Source organism: Gobius niger, assembly GCF_951799975.1.
Source record: "Gobius niger genome assembly, chromosome: 11".
Classification (NCBI taxonomy): Eukaryota; Metazoa; Chordata; class Actinopteri; order Gobiiformes; family Gobiidae; genus Gobius; species Gobius niger.
In genome coordinates this window covers 32,970,373-32,995,294 of record NC_136862.1, presented here as the reverse complement: position 1 = coordinate 32,995,294, position 24,922 = coordinate 32,970,373, and the positions used below count along the sequence as shown (strand labels likewise).

The following is a 24,922-nucleotide window of genomic DNA, read 5'->3' as shown; positions in this document are numbered from 1 at the left end:
GTGGCACAGATGGTGGAGCGGGTCGTCTCATGATCGGAAGGTCGGGGGTTCGAATCCCACCTCCTGAAAGTGCACTTGGGCAAGACACTTCACCCACATTGCCCCCAGTGTCTGCGTACATTGGTGTATGAATGAGAGTATGAATGGGTGAGTGGATCCTTGCTGTAAAGCGCTTTGAGTGCCTAATGTAGGTGGAAAAGCGCTGTATAAATTGAGACCATTTACCATTTTTAGATTTAATCTCTAGTAGATTTAAGTAATTTCTACCTATAGATCAGAATACTTTTAGGATTATGGCCTAAAAGGGTGCTCTGCCAAGACATTTTAAGGAATTGACAGTATTTTTCACATTTCTAGAGTACAGGCATTTGATCTCAGATTTGGGTCATAATATTTCTCAAAATCATCTCGAGGGCCAAAGTTTCGTGATGGAGGGCCGGTTTTGGCCCCCGGGCCTGACGTTGCCTACCCCTGTACTATGTAATTGACCGCGAGAAGAGAATGAGAATTTTTGGATCCATTTTGACTGTGGTAATATTCTCAAACGGGGTAGGACTCCTGACTGTTCTGAGGACGTTTTGAACACTTTCAGCTAAAGAACGCATTCTGTGAAAGCTGAAAGTCTGTGCAAGAAGCACTCGCGAACCGATTGATGCTCCAGATCGTTTTAGGAGTATTCCTCCATTAAAACGCTCTGTGGAAGCGGAGGACAATCGAGTGAACTTTAGCAGCAGCGAGTTCTAAACAAACCGCAGTTTCCACATGGCTCTGAGTCTAACCAACCTTTCAAATCTCCCATTTTCTGCCCTCATGACCGTGTTTTCCACTCTCGTAGGCCTGATTTCGCTCTCTGCCGCTGCTGCTGCTGTGGAAGTGTGGGGCTGGTCCTTTATTCCGCTGTGGAGCACTCTGGTCCCTGAACTCCCAGTGCCCTCTCTCCACAAAAACAAAGTCTGCAGTGGGTTCAAAAAGGGAAAGATTTGAGCAGCAACGTGGACCAGGGCTGTACCGTTTTACCTCCTCGTGATTTATGGAGGATGTGATTTAGATCCTCAGAAAGATTCAGTGCTCGGTGCAGATGTCCGGGTCCAGGAGCATGTTCGTATAGCTCTATAACTATAACTAGGAGGCAGATGATGTAGGTTGATGGATTGTGGTTCTTTGAGGAGGCCATAAGCGCCACAGCAGGTGTCGAAGCATGTTTTTTTTTTCCGTATTAATTGTCTAGTATTTTAAGAGTAAATACTACGCGGACAGAAAACACAAAGGGACAGAGGGATATTGTTCATCCAGTTACACAATGGTAATCATTTTTTTCACTCAAACCTGGCTGTAAATACTGTTAAAGTGGCGCTAGCCCGCAGTTAGCTTTGTCTGTTAGCCTGTTAGCTTCTTCTTCGTGATTCCATCAGTGTGTATTGGTGGCTCTGGTCCGGTGGTTGTCAAGTTGCAACTGTGGTTTTCTGGCCAGACACACCAGGGGGAGATGAAAGTCAAACCTCCACTTCGACCACTGCGTGAAAAATCACTACTTTCACCTGCCGCGTCTCGCCTTCAATTATAACTTATTTTCTTTTTGTGATTTGGAGTCAAATCACTGACGTGGACTGTTCAGTTTTACAAAATGGGAGGGGCTATGTAAACTTTCTACGTTCATGTGCTCTGCATTAGGGGTGTGACAATATATACATTTTGCAATATATCACGATATTTTGCGGGACGATACAATGCCGATTTTTTAATTCCGATATCAATACTTTTGATGCCTATTAATGGGCGGCAGTGCTCCACAGGTTTCAGTCAATAGGTTCTATGCACGCAGATTTTTTAACATTTTTATTTAACCTTATTTAACCAGGAAAGTCCTGAACATCTGTAGTCCTTCCTCTCTCGCTATTTTCCCATTAAGGATCAGCGATGTCTTGCATCAATCAACAAACAGTTCAAGGAAACATCACTGACAGTGAGATAGAGTCGAGAGTTTTAGCCGTTAGCTTCAAGACAAAAACACAGTGAAAAGAACAGAAGTTTCCTTCAGTGAACTCTTTGCTCCTGACGTGATGTTTTTAACCTGATGCTGTGACTGTCTGTCAGTAACTCACTGTCTGCAAAGGAATCTGGAGCTATTTTTTTTTTTTAGACAAGACCTCATAGGAAATAACGGAGGCAGGATGAGGATCCACTCGGAGTCACGGGACGCCCCCGTGCATATAGCCTGTAGAGGCCAATAATAAAGGATTCAGTCAGACCAGCAGAGGGCAGCACTTGGACCAACACTGTCTCACAACATTTTATAATTATATATATTTTTTATAACTATGAAAATATTGTTGGTGGTTTGTTTCCTTTCTGTAGTTTCTTGTTTATTTAAATCTAAATGAAGCGATGCCACTGACAGATCAATGACCCATTTTCAGGAATCATTCATTCACTTACTTATTTCAGGAAAAGGGGAACAAGGCACATGAAAACAAATGTAATTGATGAATAACATGTACAATGTTAAAAAATCAGATGACTCGTGATGCATCGTGATGTTTTTTGGTGCAACATATTGATTATCGGAGTATCGGCATATCGTAATATTATCGTTATCGTGCTCCATGTATCGCCTATCGTAACGAATCATGAGGTACCCAGAGGTTCCCGCCCCTACTTTGCATGTAATACTTTATGCACTACACTTATATCAATGAGTTTTCGAAGATTAAAGCCTACTTTTATTATATGAAGGTTCTTTTTTCGTCATTATACACAACGTTACAAAATGTGTCCACTGCACTTTGCATTTCCAGCAAAACAGATTTTCCGTCAGTGATTAAGTGTCAGACAAATCCAAACTGAAAGTTAGTCTAGGCCTGTTTCATAGTTACTATTAAGTTCTTACAGAGACATCATTCCAAACATGGTTTTATTTTTATGTCCACTTTAAAGCACTTTGGCACCACCTGCTGGCTCAGTGAGGTGTTGAATATGTGAGTCCTCTGAGGATCAGTCCTGTCCCTGGTCCCTGTAATGAGCTAACAGCCTTTCATGTAGCGTTGGCAGTGAGCTAACAGCTGGCCCTCTCTCCAAACCCTGTGTGACTGTGTGTGCCCCTGTGTGTCCCAGGAGGGCTGTTCCCCGTGGGCTCCCATGAGTATGAGGTGTTCCGCTTCGCTCTGTCGCAGCAGCAGGACGTCCCCAAACTGGTCCCTCAGGTCGACCTGGTGGACACGAGCAGCAGCTTCAGCATGACCTACGCCTGTGAGTACGCGCACACACACACACACGCACACAAACACACGCACACACACACACACACACACACACACACACACACACACACACACGCACACACACACACACACACACACACACACACACACACACACACACACACACACACACACACACACACACACACACGCACACACACACGCGACATTATAAGTACATTACGTGTACCCGTATTGTCGTAATTACAAGTACACGCGCACACAACTGCCACTTGTTATACGCCTGCTACTTTCCAAACACAATGTTCATTTTTGTAAAGATTTCTTTGAACACCTAAAGTGAACAACATACAAAACATCACAAATAATAGGCAGAAAAGAACAGTGCAAAACTATATATTAAAGGGACACTGCGTAATTGTGTATTTGCCGAAAACAGAAATACAGTTTGAAAAATAATATATTGACTTATTTTGTAATTAGGGTAAATTCCCCTGGCCGGCCGAAGATTTGTTGGGAGGGTGCTCCAGCCCCAAAGCACTCTCGATATATGAAGCAATATTTTGGTGAGACCCATATAGTACGAAGAACACACAAAGAGATGGACAGGAACCAGCCTAACTGAACTTCCTGTGATTGTACAGTCCAGAAAAATCTGAATTTGGAGGCAAAAGCGTCCAAATTAAAACATCTTTCTGTGACAGGGGTAGTATGAATACATATGAGTCTAAAACTGTTCCTTTGAAAATTTGGACAATTGAAATTTGGATAACTGACAAATTTCAGGAGAAACTCTGAGTCCAACATGTGGCCAGGCAAAGAACTCAGGCTATTTTCACGGAGGATGGGCGGGCCACTTACAAGCCACTTACAAGGCATTTTAAAGGCATTTTTTGCCAAAGCGGCTGCGTTTGCACACTATTAGGTCCAGCTGGGGAATGTGCACGTGCGCCGGATTGGTTCCGTTCCAATCCGACAAAGTCTGTGAAAGATATGAGGCTTTGAAATTTGCTGAAAATGGCCTCCCAGTTGCGGGCCTGTCATGACCACGCCCAATAATATGTCAAAAATGTAATTGATGATTTTGAAAGCCACATGAGTTTGGGACATGTTGGCCAAAATTGGAGGCCTTCCAATAAAAACTCGGGGATCCTGTACATTTAGGGCGGGGTCATAATATAATGTTTGAAATGTCTTGACGTGGTCTATGTCCCTGACCACGTCAATATTGTACGATGATTTTTTGCGACCGGGCTGTCATTGACTCAATGTAAACTGCCTGTCATCCAAAATGGCCGACATCCAATACGGCGGATGGCATTGCCGTAATAATATTTTTTGCTCAACTTATCATGATTCACATCTGTACCGATTTTTATGATTCTACGACAAACTTCATTTTTGCCCGCGTCCTATCACGCAATGTTTAAAAAAAACTGAGGTGGACATGGTTCGAATGCGCAAAGTTACGAAATGTACAGGATTTAATTGATCAGAAACTGTCATATTGCGCGACAGCTGCAGGATTCTTGGAGCGGCTGAATTGGAAAAGAAAAAAAAGTTGCTCTGCCTCCTGTAAAATGTGCTTCTTTCTTTTGGACTGAGCTGTGGCTAAACAAGGAGCATCATCAGGAGGTAAAGACTGATACACGATGGAAATGTCTCCTTAAAACTCAGATTAGACCTGGTGTTGTGGCACTTGAGGCACGTGTGGTTTATTTATGGAAAACTGTTGTTTTGGTGTTGGGGTGTGCATGTTGATCTATCAAAGTAAGCCCGTGCGCTTCGCTCAAACAGACTTTTCAAGGCAATTTCACTTTTGTTTTCAATTTGACATCGATTCCAAGGAAGCACGATGTAAAGAGGAACATAATGTGAATGCTGCCATAGAAGAGCAGCGCGAGTGCTGCTTGTAATGAACCACGCCTCAGTTGCCTCTTTCTTAAATAACGCCCTCTCCCTATAGTGGCACAGCCTTAAGCGCAAAACCTGCGCCACATGCAAGATTGCACGTGCACCACGTTGCCTTTAGAGTATGCACGGACTGCGCCAGGCACAAGGTCTGGCCCATTGACTTTTATGGGCTCCGTATAATTACAATGTTGATTTTTGCATTATATAGGTATGTGCACGGGACGGGCACGTCAAGAAGAGTGCATTAGTGAGTGTTTGAGAGGAGGGGAGCGATTCGCGCTCATTTTGTGCGCTCCGCGCACTTTGGGGTACTTTGGGGCACTCTGTACGATTACAAGAGGCCCTTCGCCGGCCTTGATGGCGCTCGGGCCTAATTATCTTCATTCAAGCACATTTAAAGCTATTCATCTCTGATAAATGACATTGTGCCCAGTGTTTACACATGCACAAATACATTGTATCTCATACATATTACATACATGTTAGAGATGCACTGATCCAGCTGTTTTGCTGTCGATACCGATACTGGGGGTTTGAGTATCTGCTGATATCCGCTGCTATACCACGGCATGCTAGCGCAGCAGTTAGCACTCTCGCTTCACAGCTCAAAGGTCCAGGGTTCGATTCCCACCTGGACGGGGCCTTTCTGTGTGGAGTTTGCATGTTCTCCCCGTGTCTGAGTAGGTTTCCTCCCGGTACTCTGGCTTCCCCTACCACGAAAAACAAGTACAATAGGCCAGGATGAATGATGTTTGTGAGTGAATGTATGGTGGTCGGAGGCACCGTTGGCACAGACGTGCAGTCGCGACAGCGCTTCTGTCAGTCTCCCCCAGGGGAAACTGAAGCTACAAACGTAGTTTACACCACCGAGTGTGGAGTGAACGTACAACTGTCTCATGTAAAGCGCTTTGTGACAATGTCTGTGAAAGGCGCTATATAAATAAAGATCTTCTTTTTCTTCTTCTTCTTCTTCTTCTTCCTCTTCTTCTAATCATCAATACTAAAAGAAAGTGGCTGCTGTGAGTGAAAAAGTGAATGTTCCTCTTTTCTCCAGTGTCAGATCAATAAAGATCAAAAAATCTGTTCTTGCAAACGAGACGTTGCAGATCAATTATCCATTATATCTATGAATAAACTGTAATGGAAAAAACATTTCACCGGGATCAAAGGATTCTGTACCCTTAGGGTGCACTCACACTGTCCATCCAAACCTTGCCCAAGCACACATTTGTCACAGTAAAAAAGTGAGAAACCAGGTGTCTGTGCAGACAGCAGCAGAGGCAGAACAAGTGCTTTCCTTTGCCATCGCTGCTGCTCCTCTGAAAGACTGAGAGGAGCGCACTACATGAACCCAGGGATTGAATCTCCAGGTTCAGAGCGTCAGAATGACATGTCCACATTGACACAAAGACAAATTGAGAAAAAAAGTGAAAAAATCTGTAAAATGTAGGGAATTTTTGGGGGGAAAAAACTGAAAATGTTAATAATAAGTAAAACTTGTAAAGTGTTTTTTCTGCCCTTTTGTCATTAAAATAACTTTCTTGGTTGTATCGCCTCAAACTAATGATACAAATGCAAAATAAATTCAGTGGAAGTAAAAGGAATAAATTATCATTATCATTACCTTATCATTTCTATATGACAAAAAATTTACTAATTTACTGCTATCGAAAAAACTGTACCCAGTCCTAGCTAGAGGCGGCCCGTTTGTTTGAAAATGCAGCAGTGCAGCCCGGGTCCTGTGTGGGGGTTTGCGTGTCGTCCCTGAGTGGGTTTCCACAACACCCTCCAGCGAGGCACTCCTCCTGCCTGAGCGGCCGTGTGCAGTGGGCCGGCGCTCCCTCGGCCTCTTAAAAGTGGCTGGAGGCAAAACGCGGCGCACTTCACAGAAACAGGTTCAAAAGCCACGCTCGGCTCCCGAGACGCCAGGGCAGGGGGAGGGTCCGCAGTCTGGGACATGTGCTGCACTTTACAAATCCAAAAACACAACAGACACAAGAGACACAAGAGACGCAAGAGACACAACAGACGCAAGAGACGCAAGAGACGCAAGAGACGCAAGAGACGCAAGAGACGCAAGAGACAGAAGAGACACAAGAGACGCAAGAGACGCAAGAGACGCAAGAGACGCAAGAGACACAAGAGACGCAAGAGACAGAAGAGACACAGAGACAGAGTCATACAGAGACGAAACCCTCCCTGTACGAGGCTTCTTTTGTCACTTCCAGGAAGTAGCTACAAGATTGCGTCGCTAAAGCCAGTTTCCCCCACGCGTATTCATAACAAATACAGACATGTTTGGTATCCACGTGTAGCAGGCTGTGACCGAGATGACCCTGTAATCCAAATATGGTCATTTCCTTTGTGGGAGACAGCAGTGGCTAAAGACGGGAGAAATATACACAGGGCGAATGTGCCGACAAACGTTTTCATTCCAGTCTTTAACAACAGCTGCACTTTAGTCACTCCAACCTTTACAGGCTCCCACTTTACATATGAAGTTTTTGTTTTTTGGAGGGATTTCTTTAAGGATCTGTATCATATATTTTAGCCATCCCAAAGTAAAGTATAGGCATTTATATTGTACCTCTACCACTATGGAGAACTATTTTTTGTGATAAATAGAAGTATTTTCTGGGGGTAATTTGCAAACCCGGAAGACACGACGTTTCGATTCAGTTAACTCCGCCCCCTCTCTCCGAGCTAATGGGCCCATGTATTATTAGCAATAAAAGAAATATAAATATCACAGCAATAAGTGAAGTTACTTCACAATGCAGTTATAAGGAGTTGACATCTGCAACACAGCTTCATAAAAGGCTAACACACAAGCTAACATACATGCTAACACACACACACTAGCACACACGCTAACACACATGCTAACACACAAGCTAACACACACGCTAACACACATTTTGATTGACTCACCGCTCTGTCCTGGCCGCTCCATCAGGTGTTTACATTATGGGATTCGCGTTGGTTATAAAAGTGAATCCACTTTGATTCTGGCGAAGGTTCACCAAACATCCATCAGAGACAGTCACAGAAAAACACTATTTTGGCTGATTCTGAATCCTGGAAACAAATTCCAACTTCTGGTGAGTGGCCTCTTCTTTAGGAAGGTTGAATAAAGTCCTGTCCTCGTAGCCAAACGCGCTTTTCGCCATCCCATTATCATTAGGCAAGACAAAAGAACAGGCGTGTCCAGAGTAGGTTAGAAAGAGCTCCTTCATCACAACTTTCAGTGCAAACATGTCATCTGTTCAGAGTGTCAACTCAGTGGTTTTCCAGCAGAGGGCGGAGCAGCTGCTCAGAGAGCAGGATTCAGCAGGATGGCTGAAAACTGCGTGAATGAAGCCAAAAACCACTCTGGTGTTTTTCATAAGGAAATAGCATAACAACATGGTTAAAAGCTCCATAAAGCAAATTTTGCATGATATAGGACCTTTAATATGTAAATCCCAACCTGATTTATTGAGTCCAAAAACAAGGAGAAATTTGAATTTTTACAGATCATTTCACTGAAATAGCTTAAAATCCATTATCACCTCTGAAATATATTTGTAATGAATAACAACAACATAAGCCACACATTTAAACATCCATCCATTTTCCTCCACTTTTCCGTTGCCGGGTCGTCACCTTGCACCAGCCCCTATGGCTCCTCCTGCAGGTGGTGGGTCCACAGAAGGACGGCCTCATGATTTTCAGGCCTGTTGGTCAAAAAATTGCATGTCCCTTTGTCTGCAAAGGGGCATGCAATTCCCTGTTCCCTGTATATATTTCTCCCACAAAGGAAATAATATCTGGATTACAAAACCCCTGGGAATCAAACCCGAGACCGGAAGGCTCACCCCTCTGCCGCTGCCTCCTTCCCTCCGGCTGCAGTGCAAACACGCTCAGACTCCCCTCTGTAATGACGAAAGATGAAACGGTCTGAGCGAAGTGCGAGGAGCATTTGGTGCGTGGGGCCGCCAGCGCTCGGCGAAGGAGCCCGGGCCATATGTCGCCACGGTAACAGCTCAGTAACAGCGCGGTGACACAGTGACACATGTTAAACCGACGACGGAGGAATGGGGTCAGCAGGGAAAACAAGATCTTCTTAAGCGGAGCACAGAGTATGGCTTAAGTAGAAAGACTTGAAAGGAAGTACAGAAGTGCAGACGACAGCTGCGTCACACGCTACACTTAAAGGCTCAAAGGCAACAACACAAACCAAATGAGCGTTAAAGGAGACAGGCTTTTTTCATCTACTACACACACAACATTATATTGACCTAAAAAGACGAGGAACGAGTCATTTATTTGCAAAGCCGTGGTATTGATTCAGAGCGTAGACATTTCCTGTAGTTGCAGATTCGACGTGCACGACGATCAGCATGAATCCTGGAACATTCCTCTTTAAACTGCAGTTCAGCAGAGTCCTGGCATGTCTGGTGTGAAGGTTTACTTGAGGTCATCAGGCCACAGCATCTCAATCGGGTTCAGGTCAGGACTTTGACTGGGCCATTCCCGAGCGCGTATTCTTCTTCTGAATCCAGCTTTGGGTCATCGTCTTGTTGCAGCACCATCGTCTGTTGAGCTTCAGCTGTTCTGTAGAATATCGTGATAAACGTGTGCCCTGAGGAAACAGAACAGCCCCACACCATGATTCTCCTGCTCCAGACTTCACACATGATGTTGTGTGTTCCGCCCAAACTGTTCAACACGTGGAGTGACGTTCTCCCATGAACCCCATTCATGGGAGAATGAGGTTGGCACCATAGACTGTATATATAATGGACAGCTTCTGCTCACTCCTCCCCATTTACCATGATGACAACGCTCATGGGGGAAATCATGGCGGATTCACAGACTCCTCCTCCCCAGCTCTGACGAAGCATGTTCCTAAAAAGGGCATAAGGGCGGGATCTTCACTGTAGACTCAGCCCTTGTGTGACGTGTAGCTCGCGCTGCTCCAATGCTAACAGTCCGACCCTCATTAAGTACGAGATTTCAAACATTTCTAAAATTCTTTTTACAAAAACCGGCCTGGTTTCATTAATTGTAACTAACCCAGCGTTTTCACAGGAGCAATATCTAGGGACCAGGATTTAAGGTTGTTTTTAACATGTCTAAACTCCAATGCTTTTCAATGGGGAACTAGCGGCGATATGGAGGTACTACAGCAATAGATACAGACGGCATCTCTGGAATCGCCCATATATGGTCATGTTTCAAAACAGTTAAGGGGGAAAACAATTTTGAAAAATGTAAACTTTCTCTAATTATTCAAAAACTACTTTAACAAATTCTGAATTCTGAAAACAGTTTTCTACTAAATGAAGATACAAAGACATGGAGAGGAGCAAAGTGGTTCAACAGCCCATAAATACAGATATAACAGGGAATGCTAACTTGATGCTACATGTTTGCATCGGGCTAATGCTAACGGTTAGCTAGCGCTAGCTACAACTGCCGTTTTTTCACTTCTACTGAACAATCTGCTGTGAGAAAATATCCATTTGGGCCTGAGTTACACTTGACTTTACTTATGTGATAAATAAGTTCATGTTCCACCAGAAAATAGAAAGAGTGGACAAATGTGTTTCCCCAAAGATTCTATTTTCCCCCTCGGCGAAGCCACGCCCCCTTCTATGACGAAATGTCGTCCGAGCAATGGCGGCCTCTAGTGTTGTGGGCATAAAGCAGAGCAGCCAGCGGCGTCACACGCAGGCTGCTCTCAGACGTGCAGCTGCCAAAAAGGTTTATATATTTGTATATATATATAAACATATATACCTTTTTATATAACTGCGTTACATATATGTACACACAAACCACTTCCCAGAGGAAATGGACAGAACAGGAAGTACTGGTGCTCGCGACCAGTACTTGTCATGCAACGAGTCAGTTGCTGACATGGCAGATCTCGTACCAGTTACCACAATTTACTGACATCCCAGGAGGATTCTTTGAATAGGTCTGAATTTCACAGTGTTCGGTCCCTGTGTCCTGTCAGCGCTGAGAGTTACCCACTCTGAGACTCTTCTTCAGGTCTGTGGAGCTGCCATCCGCCCGAACACCTCCTCATTTACACACACACCTCTGCGGCAGCTTTTGTTTTAAACATCTGTCAAACGTGAAGTGATTCCTTACGACACGTTCTATTTCAGTGCTCGCCGTCCGCAATCAAAGCATTCCCAGCGTTTAGCTTCGAATCAAACAGCGATCTTGCATAATCTGTGCTTTTCAGATGTTAAAGTAATTGGCACGCACTCCGCCTCGTCCTCGCCGAGAGGAGGGAATAACAACTCTGCCACAGTGACAGGGAGGTTTCTGCGACGAGCGCGACGGGCTGATTAGGGGGCCGTTAATGACGGGGCAGACACTGGACCTTTGACGACAGACCACAGTCAGACTCAGGAGCCAGCTGTGGCACTTTGTCCCACCATTATCTCAACAATTCAACAATGTCGACATATCATTTAGAACTAGTGATGGGATTTACGGCTCTTTACTGGGAGAAGAGTCGAAACTACACCAATAATACTAAAATAATAAATAATAATCAAAATGTTGGTGCCCCCACCCCCAGGACCCTGAGTTCCTCTGCTCCGCCCCTGCAGTGCACTTCAGCTCAGGCGTGTCTTCTGTCTCTGCGCCTTCCCCTCTTTCCTTTCTCACCTTGCCTCGTGTCATCGGTGGTGCTGAACTCAGAATATCTAACACGATTGATGAAAGGCAGGCCACCGTTGTTCCATACTGAGATATTAGACAAGTTGATGCGTGTCTGTCTGGTCTTTACACGTGCGCTCAGTCACGCAAAAACACCAAAGATGTTGTTAGCATTTAGCCTCTCCTCCTCTTAGAAGCGACCAATCTCTTCCACGTCTTCCCTGTTTGAACACAGCTACATGAGCCTTTACACGATCCAAGTTTAGTTACACAAAATTAAACATATTGATTTTCTAAGCCGATGAAAATGGGGACTATATTGTGAGGCGTAATGACATAGGAGCACTTCGATGTCCGTGCAGTAATATCTCACTTTACTCCTAAGGTATTATTACACCTTACAATACAGAGCCCCTTTTTAGCCACTTAGAAAATCAATGTGTTTCATTTTGTGTAAACCTGGATCGTGTAAAGGCTCACGTAACTGTATTTAAACGGGGAAAACGTGGAGCAGCTTGGTAACTTCTAACTTCACCCCAGTTTGGAGCTATGCCTTTGCTAAGAGAGGCTAAATCCTAACATTTGCATGACTAAGGTAAGAACATATCTCAGCATGTTCCTTTAAGGCGAGACACTGCAGGTGAATCGGGAAAAACATAAAAGTAGAGATATCAATTTGAAACTTTTGCTGAACATTACAGATATAAATATGAGAAAAAATGGTATTGCATTTTTTCTGTCATTTTATGTTTTCACATAAAAATAAGGCATTTTGAGCATTAAAATGGCCAAAATTGCCTATATTTTGGGCAACAAAATCAAAGTAATGAATTGAGCCAGATTACATTTTATGGTTTTATTTTTTTCAGATTTTTTCAGAGGGGATTTTGGATATTTTGTTTAGTTTTTCAATAAACTAATCATCAGTGAAAAAATCTGTAAAAACTCAAATTTCGCCTGTTTTTTTGGTTTCAAAGCTGAATAAATCAGGCTAGGAAATAGATATTAAAAAAACCCTCTGAAAAAACCTTCAGAATCTTGTTGTGTCTCAGCCTGTAAAGTGTGGAGTCTGTGGGAGCTTCTATAAGGGCTCAGGCTCTGCCCGAGTGCGGCTTCTCTCATTCAGAGAAAACCAGCCCTGAAGTTTTGTAGCGAGTGCGCATGCTCGGCCCGTTCTTCCACTTTTCCGCTCCAGCGTCTCGTAGGAGGAAAAACACCATATTTGGGTGAAAGCATTATCACGGGGCCCCTTAGCAGGACACGTGGATGTCAAATCTGTCAATATTTATGAATGAAAACCCGCGGGAAAGACGGCCTTTCTACGCCGACAAAAAAATTACAAAAATGTGACAAAAAAATGACAAAAAATGACAAAAAAAGGACAAAAAAAGGACAAAAATATGACAAAAATATGACAAAAAAAAGACCAAAAATTGGACAAAAATTGGACAAAAAAAAGACCAAAAAATGACAAAAAATTTACAAAAAATGACAAAAATGTGACAAAAAAATGACAAAAATGTGACAAAAAAAATGACAAAAATGTAACAAAAAAATGACAAAAAAATGACAAAAATATGACAAAAATATGACAAAAATATGACAAAAAAATGACAAAAAAATGACAAAAAAATGACAAAAATGTGACAAAAAAATTACAAAAAAATTGACAAAAATGTGACAAAAAAATGACAAAAATTGGAAAAAAAAAATGACAAAAATGTGACAAAAAAATGACAAAAAATGACAAAAATGTGACAAAAAAAGACCAAAATTTGACAAAAAATGACAGCGCAGCTGCTACTTCTGGGTCGCCCCCACCTCGCAGACAAAACATCATAAAATAAACATCATGCGGGCTGAGTTTTGTCATTTTTATATCTGACATGAAAACTAAGATGTAAAGGGAGGAAAATAGATACAAATCTCCACTTCGACCACTGCGTGAAACATCAATACTTTCACCTGCCGTGTCTGGCCTTAAAGCTCAGGTTTGTCACTTTCAGTGGTAGAGCGGCAGCTATAGTGAAACTTGTGTCCTCGTCTGCAGCTTTAGGCAGCCCAGCTACTATGTCCTCGAGCAGCGTTTAGCTTCACGTGGTTAAAAGTTTGCACATTTTCCTTGTGGGGACCGTGAGGACATGTCCCCACCAATGTCTCAGGATGACCAAGTTGTCAACTTCATGTGGAGATCTTCACCTTGTGCGATCTTTCACCAAGACTTGTGGCACTTTAGACTACAGGGAGAGGACGATGGGCGTTTTTCGTTTCGTGTTGATTGGTCAAATATTGGAGGAGATATTCATATTTTTGGGTTGCAGCGGAGCTTCTGTCTGTGAGCATCCCCACCAATGGTACCACCAAACCTACGGCAGCTTTGAGTGGCGAGGCGCTAGACCACGGGGGGTTTCTGCTCTATGCTTTGGCGATGTGAACCATTTCCTCCATTTAACCGCGTTCATGTGGTAGAACTTTCCTGCGCCTGGCCGTTGGGGAAGGTACGGAGGGCATTTGCGTCTACTGCAAACTACAGTAGCTCTGACGGAATTAAGTCAAAAGATCGCTCACTGATGTCTCGCCTACTGCTGTCCATGGAACAGAGACACATTACAAAGAAAATGACTCTTAGTTAACCTCTTAACTCCCTCTTAACTGAACCGAGAGGATCTTTTTCCTCCATCATTTTTTTGTTGGGTATTCAACTCATTTTTGTAACTTATTTGTCATTTTTTGTCATTTCTTTGTCAATTTTTTGTCAATTTTTTGTCAAATTTCTTTCATTTTTTTGTCAATTTTTTTTTATCACATTTTTGTCATTGTTTTGCTACATTTTGGTCATATTTTTGTAATTTTTTTTGTAATTTTTTTGTGACATTTTTGCCACTTCTTCATCAATCACATTTTTGTAATTTTTTTTGTCACATTTTGGTATTTTTTTGTCATTTTTTGTCACATTTCTTTAATTTTTTTGTCAATTTTTTTAATCAAATTTTTGTCATTGTTTTGCTACATTTTGGTCAAATTTTTGTCATATTTTTGTCATTTTTTTGTAATTTTTTTGTGACATTTTTGCCACTTCATCAATTTTTCGTCACTTTTTTGTCAATGTTTTCTCCCTTTTTTGTCACATTTCCATCATTGTTTTCGTCTCAGTTTTGTTGCTATTTTCACAGCTTTTTTTTCCAGAAGCTTTTGGACTGGGGTAAAGCCAAAACTGGAGAAAACGTGCTCGGTTCAGGCGGGAGTTAAGGGGTTAATGGCCCCACAAGAGGTCAGTGTTCAGACAGAATGAAGCAGCTTTGAAGCTCCGAATCTTTAGCAAAAGCGTTGAAGCAACTACATTTTCCAGCAGCCAAAAAAAAATCATTGATTCATCATGAAAACAAATGTCTGGTTCATGGATTTCCAGAATAATCGTTAGCCCTGCTTCCACGCCCAACCTTATAGAATATGTGCAATTTGAACGTAATAATGCAAGAATAAACCCACTGCGTGAATAGAACCATTGACAGTTTTGGACAGTTTTGGGCCGTTTTGGCGGCGCAGCACGAGCAGAAAGGACTGAATAGACGAGAACAGAAGTGAATGGTGAGTCTTGGCTAATGGAGGTTTTGAATGGTGCTGACCTCACAGTGGCCTCACCGCGTTTTCAACAGAACGTTATGAAAAACAGCCTGTTTTTCTTCCCCGTGTCGGAGTTGATCTGTTTGTCTGTCCGCGCAGATAAACGATGCGGCTGAGGACGTCCGCAGAAAGAGGCTGCTTTTGTTCTGCGGACGGACGTTCAGAGGCGGGGCTCGCTTTACCCGAACATAATCTTTGAGAAAAAGCACAATCACAGTCTGCCAGATTAGAGCCCAGTCTTGATTGCGGCGCGAGGCAAAGTTCCTCGCCTTCCCCGACAAAAAAGACTGATTAAGTAAAAACATGTCGCTGCAATTGCAATTATGATTATGCTAGCATGAACGTTTGAGTCTGCAAAACAAACTGCTGATAGACAAGAATCCAGGGCATTATTATGTCAGTCTAAAGTTCAGGTTTAGAAACATTTACACAAGCTAAGGCCTGATGGAGACACGGGGACGTTCAGTTCTCTGCAGAGGACATTCATTAAAAGAAAAGTTGCCATTTGATTGTGATTCATCTGACTGGATTACAGTGAGTGATGGGCTGTCTGGGCCAGCAAGGCCTTCTCTGCACGCACTGGCAAAATGAAAAGAAAGGGTAAAATGATAAAGTAAAGTAGAAAATAAAGGCTAGTCTTATAGGAGCTAGATGCAAGTTAACCATTTTTATACTCACTACTGCCACCTCAGGTCATACGCGTAACTGCACCTTCTATATTAAGCTCGTGCATGACGGCACTTTGGACCCGAATTAACAACTTTCTGAGTGACAGTGCAGGATTTTAGAGGCAGTTGTGGTGAACTGGGCTCATTCTACACATTAGGACATGGCTGGAACATGTAGGGGGAGGAAAAGACACAATTTTAACATTTTTAAACTCCGTAGAGTCCCTTTAAGGGGAGCCATGACAGGCAATTTTCAGGTTTTGGGCTACTTTTGTCTCTTAACATATAAACCAGGGGTAGGCAACGTCAGGCCCGGTGGCCAAATTCAGCCCTCCAGCAGAGAACCTCTGGCCCCCAATATTATTATGCAAATAAGGGATCGATGACCTGTTAAAGTACTCTAAAATGGGAGAAGTCCAGCTGCCCTTCTGTTGTAAAGACACACACATGAGTGAGAGCTGGCACGATTGACAGAGTGATCAGCCAATCAAAATTCAGCGTTCAATGACAGATGGTCCTCCTGGTCCTGCTGTGTGTCTTTGTTTTCTACAGCGATAATGACATGGGCAGATGTTTCAGACCGTCACAAGTGCAGGCTGAACTAAAAACGGAGAACTAAGAACACACTTATCGGGAAACAGCCTGAACCGAGAGCATTTTCTCCAGTTCAGCTTTACCCAAATCCTGTAGGCCAGTGTAGCACCTCATTTGAAAGCTAAGACCTACAAAACTAAATGGATCTTTTTCCTCACATCATCAGATTTTTTTTCATCACTTTTTCGATTTTTTTTGTCCATTTTTTTGTCACTATTTTGTCACTTTTTCGTCAAATTATTCACATTTTTTTAGTCAAATTCTTATCACTTTTTTGTCAATTTTTTCTCAATTTTTCGTCAAATTTTTATCCGTTTTTTGTCTAATTTTTGTCCATTTTTTGTCCATTTTTTGTCACTTTTTCGTCCATTTTTCCCCAATTTTTCATCAAATTTTTCTCAGTTTTTTGTCACTTTTTTGTCCATTTTTTGTCACTTTTTCGTCCATTTTTTCTCCATTTTTCATCAATTTTTTCTCAATTTTTTGTCTAATTTTCGTCAATTTTTTGTCACTTTTTCGTCCATTTTTCGTCCATTTTTCATCCTTGTTTTCGTCTCAGTTCTGTTGCTATTTTCCCACCTTGTTTCCAGAAGCTTTTGGATTGGGGTAAAGCTGGAGAAAATGTGCTCGGTTCAGGCGGGAGTTAAGGGCTTGATCAGTGAATCATGAGCCTGATCAAACGTGCTCTGCGTTCGGATTCAGCGAGTCTTCAAACACACATTAGCGTTGGCAGCAGCAGTCGACTCGCTGCTAAATGAACCGTGGGTATTTTTGCAGAGTTTTTTGGGACGTCAGAGCAGTCTCTCCCGTGCAGCTCCCGGGAAACGGGGAGAAAGGACTTTTCATTCGTACGAACAAATCAGTCTCTCCCGCGTTTCCAGGTCACCGCTTCAAAACCGCAAAACGCTCCCGAACCATTTTTAGAACCAAACAATTATCCGCGGAAGAAAAGGTCTGTCAAAGCATTCCACGCGACAGGCACAACAAAGCGACGAGCCGCGGCTTCGTCTGCCGCAGCCATGTGGAACAAAGCCTGGACTTTGGCTTTCACAGGCGCCACTCGCCGCTCTGAGTGATGCGATCGCCATTCCCTTCATTGTCGGATCCTGATTTTTTGATTTCATGTAAATCAAGGCCTTTGAACGGCTCGTGATACAAACGATTTTGAAAAGAGTCAGATCCTTAATCAGTTTAAACTCAAAACAAACAACCTTCTGTGTGTTTATAGACGACACTTCCTGTATGTGTCCTGTATCCGTGACAACAGTTCACTGCTGTTGGCATAAACGGCCTCCTGTGACAAACATCTGCAATACTCCAGATGTACGTCTTATCCATTGGTGAGATGGATTTGTGTTGTATTAAAGGGGGGGATATTATGCATGTTATTATGTCATTCCCTCATTAAAAACATGCCTGAAGTGTCGCCTTGGCACATTCACGTATTTCTGAGTAATCTGTAAAAACTCTGATGGCGGCCATTTTAGGGATAGGTTTGCCTGAGTCCTCCTAGGAACGCCCCCACCTCCTGGAGACGCCTCCGAGCTTTTGTCACCAGCCGAGTAACCAACCACTGCTCCTCAGCAGAACCCCCTCCCCACTGATGCCACAGACAGCGTGTGGAGGGGGCGTGTCGGAAAGGCTCAGAGGTTCTTAAAGAGACAGAGGCCTATTTCAAGACATTCACTACAGCCATTTTGAGAGAGACATTTTATACAAGGCAGTTATTCTAATTTACTGCCTTTACAGACCAACAGAAGGTTTGGTCATCATTGTAGTGTGATATAGACTGGTGCTATGGGACCTCTTTAAGGCTTAACCCATCAGGACCCACAACATCACTTGCAAAATGGTGGTTTGAAATGAGTCATTGTTAGCAAACTAGCTAATTTTACAAAGCCCTTTTTTCAACTGCAAACGTCTGTTCAACCTATATAACAATGTTATCATTAAACAACATGTCCGAGATCACTTTAAACCTGGGGTGTCAAACTCATTTTGGGTCGCGGGCCGAAATTCAGCTCTCACAGCGGGTCGCGGGCCGCATATAACAGAGAACATTTTTCCAATAACTGAATAATAATAAGCTGTGATTTGGTCAAAGCCCCAACTTGACTGTAGCTTCATTAATAACAACGGCTTACACTTGTATTGCACTTTACAAGCCTGTGTCACAAGTTCTTCAAAGTACTACATAGTCATTATTCAGTCACTCCACACTCGGTGGTGGTAAGCTGTTATTGAAGCCACAGCTGCCCTGGGACAGACTGTCCATTTAACCACGTGGATATATAATGTGTTGTTCATATCCTGAGCTCTTATTATGTCAGTGCCCTCTGCTGGACACGTGTGGAACTCTTTCCTTTTTTTTTTATGTAATGCCCCCTATTATGCTTATGTGGGATCTCCAGAAGTCTCTCCAGAACAGAGGTGGGCAAACCGGAGCCGGCCCTTAATCATTTATATCGTTTATTCCACATTTTCTCCACACAGTTTTGCAGCAGTGTTTCAGAGGCTCCATGACCAGCCCCTGCCAAAGTGGGCTCAATATTTTTCATGTTTTCATTTCATTTATTTATTTCATTCAAAAGTGACATTCAAATATATACAACAAAACTACATGTTATTGCAGAATAGACGTTTTTCAAAATGAACAATCACAATCAAGCGAGTTCCGGAAAGTTGAGCGGAATCAAGTTCAGGTTATCATGTGGCCCGGTGTAAAAAATAACGACCCTCCCCTGTTCTTAAAGTGTTCTGACGATACATGTATGCGCAGACCCCAACAGTTTAGGTGCTGAAGTCTGCAAAGTGACACCCTCCACAAACACAAACATCTGGGTGTCTTTGTCACGGCGCCTCCTGCTGATGACCAGGCTGCGGTGAGTGACCAGACATAATGTGTCAGATCCTGGTCATCATCCACCTCCAGAGCTTTGTTTAAAACCCTTAACTCCCAGCTGAACCCAGCACATTTTCTTCAGTTCGGCTTTACCCCAATCCAAAAGCTTCTGGAAAAAAGCTGTGAAAATAGCAACAGAACTGAGACGAAAACAATGGTGGAAATGTGACAAAAAAGCGAGAAAACATTGACAAAAAGTGATGAAAAATTGATGAAAAAGTGGCAAAAATGTCACAAGAAATTGACAAAAAATGGACGAAAAATGGACAAAAATGTGACAAAATGTGACAAAAAAATGACAAAAAAATGACAAAAAAATGACAATATGTGATAAAAATTTGACCATAAAAATTTGACCAAAAAAAGACAAAAAAAAAGACAAACATTTGCTAAAAAATGACAAAAAATGACAAAAAAATGTGACAAAATGTGACAAAAAAATGACAAAAATGTGACAAAAAATGACAAAAAAGTTACAAAAATGAGTTGAATACCCAACAAAAAAATGATGAAAAAAAAATCTGATGACGTGAGGAAAAAGATCCTCTCAGTTCAGGCGGGAGTTAAGAGGTTAAAAAACAAAGAACTGTGAGATCGCTGAACTGTAGCATCTTCTCCAAAAACGGCACATGAAAGGTGGCTCTAAAGGGCATTTTTCTGGCATGTCGCACCTCATTTATCATTAAATTGATAAATAGAATGATTGCCTGTATATATATGCAAATGAGAGACCAGTGCGTGAGGAAAAATGCAAAAATGACTCTGCAGCTGATCCACTTTTGCACATGAGCAAACGATTAGTAAATGAACCTCTCTGTGTCAGCGATCTGCACTGTTTAACCTGTGTATCATGGACTTTGTAACAAAGAAATGACACTTAACTACTGTATACTGAATACTGTACTTGTGCCTTTTCAATGGAACTTACCGTGTGTCCTTAAAGTGCACAGGACATAATAATTATGACATAATAAGATTTTGCTCAAACTTCGACACAGTTTTTGTTAGTTTGATATTTTTTGTGAGGTTTATTATTTTACTTCCTTATTGGACACTGGCAGGAAGTGACATACTGTACATAGAGGTAAAACATAATGAACTGTTGCCGTGCCAACCATGTCACAGCGGTGAGAAAAAGGAAATTTGTTACTAAATGTGGTCTGATCTTCATCAAAATCACAGGAAAGATTAAGCAATGTCTGCTTAAACTAATACCACACAAACATTTACATTTGATCATATTTTTACTGGCCATAACATGTAAAAATTCACAGGACAGTGTGGAATAAGTAAGTACACCGCCTGAATCTCACTGAACTGCAGGACGTTTGTAAAGAGGAACGATCCAAGATTCATCCTGATCGCTGTGAGCGTCTGATCTGCAACGACAGGAAAGCAGTTATTATTGTTCCAAAGAAGGATCAGCAGATATTTAATACTTACTTATTCCACACTGTTGTGAATTTTCTGCAGAATAGTGATAAACTTGTGAATTCATTTTTCTATTGAAGATAGCACGTTGTCAACAAAGCAGCCCCACACCCTGATGCTCCTGCTCCAGACTTCACAGGGAGGAGAGGGGGCTGATGTTGTTCCATTTGTCCTCCACACATGACGTCGTGTGTTCCTCCCAAACTGTTCCACTTTGGTTTGTGAAAGAGCTCTTGGATGCTCCACAGCACTACTGGGAAAATATTCAGTGGGCTGTTCTCTGGAACTTCCTTCTATCTATCTCATTAAAGGAGCACTATGCAACTTTTGATGTGAAAAAACAATAAAGTTGATATTAAACGTATTTGACCTTTCAGTGACCCAGCGGATGCTTGGGTGGTTCACATCGCACCTTTACTTACCATCCCGCTGGCCTGTTGGACGCTCCAGGATCAATTGTTATTAGGCATTACCTTAAGAAAACCTACCAGAATCTAGTATTGTAATCTCTGTAATGATAATGTTGTCGGTGATGAGTTTCATTTACTGTTTGAATGTTCAAATGCGGAAGTTGTCATCAATAGAGAAAAATATTTGCCAACATTTTATGTAAGACGCCCTTCAATGTTTCAATTAATTTCACTTATGCAAAATCAAAGGCAAAATGTGATTAGTAAATTTGGTACCTTTTTGAAAAAGGTTCTTCCTCCGTTAAAATGATATTTCTTATTACTTTGTTCTGATTGTTATTGTGAACTTGTGCTCCATACCATGGGTGTGGTCGTGAGCACTGAAAAAGAAAGAAAAAAAGAAAGAAGAAACTCTAAAAAAAACTCAATTGATAAAGTTGATCTTGGATTATCGTAGGGGCCACCGGGATGGAAAGTAAAGGCGCTAAGCTAACCACACGTACAGCTGCTAGGTCACTGTAAGGTCAAACACACATTAGTAGAAACATTTATTTTTTTAACATGAAAAGTTGCAATGTGCATCTTTAACTTATTTATATATTTTTTAGAATAAAAAATACTGCTGCTTCACTGAAATAAGACAGATCCATCTAAATAAGCCATCACTTCAAAAGAATGAAGTCCTGCCATCTGCGTGTTTGACCTTTCAGTGACCCAGTGTGTAGCACAGGACAGCCACGTGGTTTATGTGAAATATGATTTTTATAGTAAAAGCACTCTTATGTGTTATTTACCTGCCCGGCTGAGGCAGACGTGCTCTTATCACACACTCGCTCCCGTCACACGGCGTGGTGAACGGTGCTAACCAGACGGACTGAAGGCTCAGGCCTGAAGCCCGGGTTTGGAGCAGATGCCGGTCTCTGACGGAGCGTCTGGACACGGTGAGAGCGATCCATTATGTTTCCGTGTTCGCCGTAGCGTGTCTGTGCGGGCGCCGAGCTGCAGCTATGACCCCGCGCTAAGAGCCTGTGCGCCTTTTGCAGGGCTTTTTGGGACCACGAGACAGTCTAATTCGGGATTTTGCCCAGGATGAAAACAGGGGTTGCACTCTGCGTAACGTCGGGAGAAAAAAGACTCAGAAAGAAAAAGACTCAGAAAGAAAAAGACTCAGAGAGAAAAAGACTCAGAAAGAAAAAAACTCAGAAAGAAAAAGACTCAGAAAGAAAAAGACTCAGAAAGAAAAAAACTCAGAAAGAAAAAAACTTAGAAAGAAAAAGACTCAGAAAGAAAAAAACTCAGAAAGAAAAAAACTCAGAAAGAAAAAGACTCAGAAAGAAAAAAACTCAGAAAGAAAAAAACTCAGAAAGAAAAAAACTTAGAAAGAAAAAGACTCAGAAAGAAAAAGACTCAGAAAGAAAAAAACTCAGAAAGAAAAAGACTACGAAAGAAAAAGACTCATAAAGAAAAAGACTCAGAAAGAAAAAGACTCAGAAAGAAAAAGACTCAGAAAGAAAAAGACTCAGAAAGAAAAAGACTCAGAAAGAAAAAGACTCCGGAAGAAAAAAAACTCAGAAAGAAAAAGACTCAGAAAGAAAAAGACTCTGAAAGAAAAAGACTCAGGAAGAAAAAAAACTCAGAAAGAAAAAGACTCAGAAAGAAAAAAACTCTGAAAGAAAAAGACTCAGAAAGAAAAAAACTCAGAAAGAAAAAGACTCAGGAAGAAAAAAACTCAGGAAGAAAAAGACTCAGAAAGAAAAAGACTCCGAAAGAAAAAGACTCAGGAAGAAAAAGACTCAGGAAGAAAAAGACTCAGAAAGAAAAAGACTCAGAAAGAAAAAGACTCAGAAAGAAAAAGACTCATAAAGAAAAAGACTCAGAAAGAAAAAGACTCAGAAAGAAAAAGACTCAGAAAGAAAAAAACTCAGAAAGAAAAAGACTCAGGAAGAAAAAGACTCAGAAAGAAAAAAACTCAGAAAGAAAAAGACTACGAAAGAAAAAGACTCATAAAGAAAAAGACTCAGAAAGAAAAAGACTCAGAAAGAAAAAGACTCAGAAAGAAAAAGACTCATAAAGAAAAAGACTCAGAAAGAAAAAGACTCAGAAAGAAAAAGACTCAGAAAGAAAAAGACTCCGAAAGAAAAAGACTCAGAAAGAAAAAGACAGAAAGAAAAAGACTCAGAAAGAAAAAGACTCAGAAAGAAAAAGACTCAGAAAGAAAAAGACTCAGAAAGAAAAAGACTCAGAAAGAAAAAGACTCAGAAAGACAAAGACTCAGAAAGAAAAAGACTCAGAAAGACAAAGACTCAGAAAGAAAAAAACTCAGAAAGAAAAAGACAGAAAGAAAAAGACTCATAAAGAAAAAGACTCAGAAAGAAAAAGACTCAGAAAGAAAAAGACTCAGAAAGAAAAAGACTCAGAAAGAAAAAGACTCAGAAAGAAAAAGACAGAAAGAAAAAGACTCAGAAAGAAAAAGACTCAGAAAGAAAAAGACTCAGAAAGAAAAAGACTCAGAAAGAAAAAGACTCAGAAAGAAAAAGACTCAGAAAGACAAAGACTCAGAAAGAAAAAGACTCAGAAAGACAAAGACTCAGAAAGAAAAAAACTCAGAAAGAAAAAGACAGAAAGAAAAAGACTCATAAAGAAAAAGACTCAGAAAGAAAAAGACTCAGAAAGAAAAAGACTCATAAAGAAAAAGACTCATAAAGAAAAAAACTCATAAAGAAAAAGACTCAGAAAGACAAAGACTCAGAAAGAAAAAGACTCAGAAAGACAAAGACTCAGAAAGAAAAAGACTCCGAAAGAAAAAGACTCAGAAAGAAAAAGACTCAGAAAGAAAAAGACAGAAAGAAAAAGACTCAGAAAGAAAAAGACTCAGAAAGAAAAAGACTCATAAAGAAAAAGACTCATAAAGAAAAAAACTCATAAAGAAAAAGACTCAGGAAGAAAAAAGCTCATAAAGAAAAAGACTCAGGAAGAAAAAAGACTCAGGAAGAAAAAAGACTCATAAAGAAAAAGACTCAAAAAGAAAAAGACTCATAAAGAAAAAGACTCAGAAAGAAAAAGACTCAGAAAGAAAAAAACTCAGAAAGAAAAAGACTCAGGAAGAAAAAGACTCAGAAAGAAAAAAACTCATAAAGAAAAAGACTACGAAAGAAAAAGACTCATAAAGAAAAAGACTCAGAAAGAAAAAGACTCAGAAAGAAAAAGACTCAGAAAGAAAAAGACTCATAAAGAAAAAGACTCAGAAAGAAAAAGACTCATAAAGAAAAAGACTCAGAAAGAAAAAGACTCAGAAAGAAAAAGACTCAGAAAGAAAAAGACTCAGAAAGAAAAAGACAGAAAGAAAAAGACTCAGAAAGAAAAAGACTCAGAAAGAAAAAGACTCAGAAAGAAAAAGACTCAGAAAGAAAAAGACTCAGAAAGAAAAAGACTCAGAAAGACAAAGACTCAGAAAGAAAAAGACTCAGAAAGACAAAGACTCAGAAAGAAAAAAACTCAGAA

At 41.3% G+C, this 24,922-nt stretch overlaps 1 protein-coding gene across 3 annotated transcripts in view; it reads left to right on the top strand.

Annotated features, from left to right (window-relative positions):
- Window positions 1–24,922, top strand: part of LOC306970364 (glutamate receptor 1-like) — a 191,424-nt gene that overhangs the window by 25,694 nt on the left and 140,808 nt on the right. For all 3 annotated transcript variants that reach the window (XM_079566320.1, XM_079566321.1, XM_079566322.1), the window contains exon 2: window positions 3,112–3,246. In XM_079566320.1, the coding sequence (XP_079422446.1) occupies window positions 3,112–3,246 (135 nt within the window). The remainder of the gene's footprint in view (window positions 1–3,111; window positions 3,247–24,922) is intronic.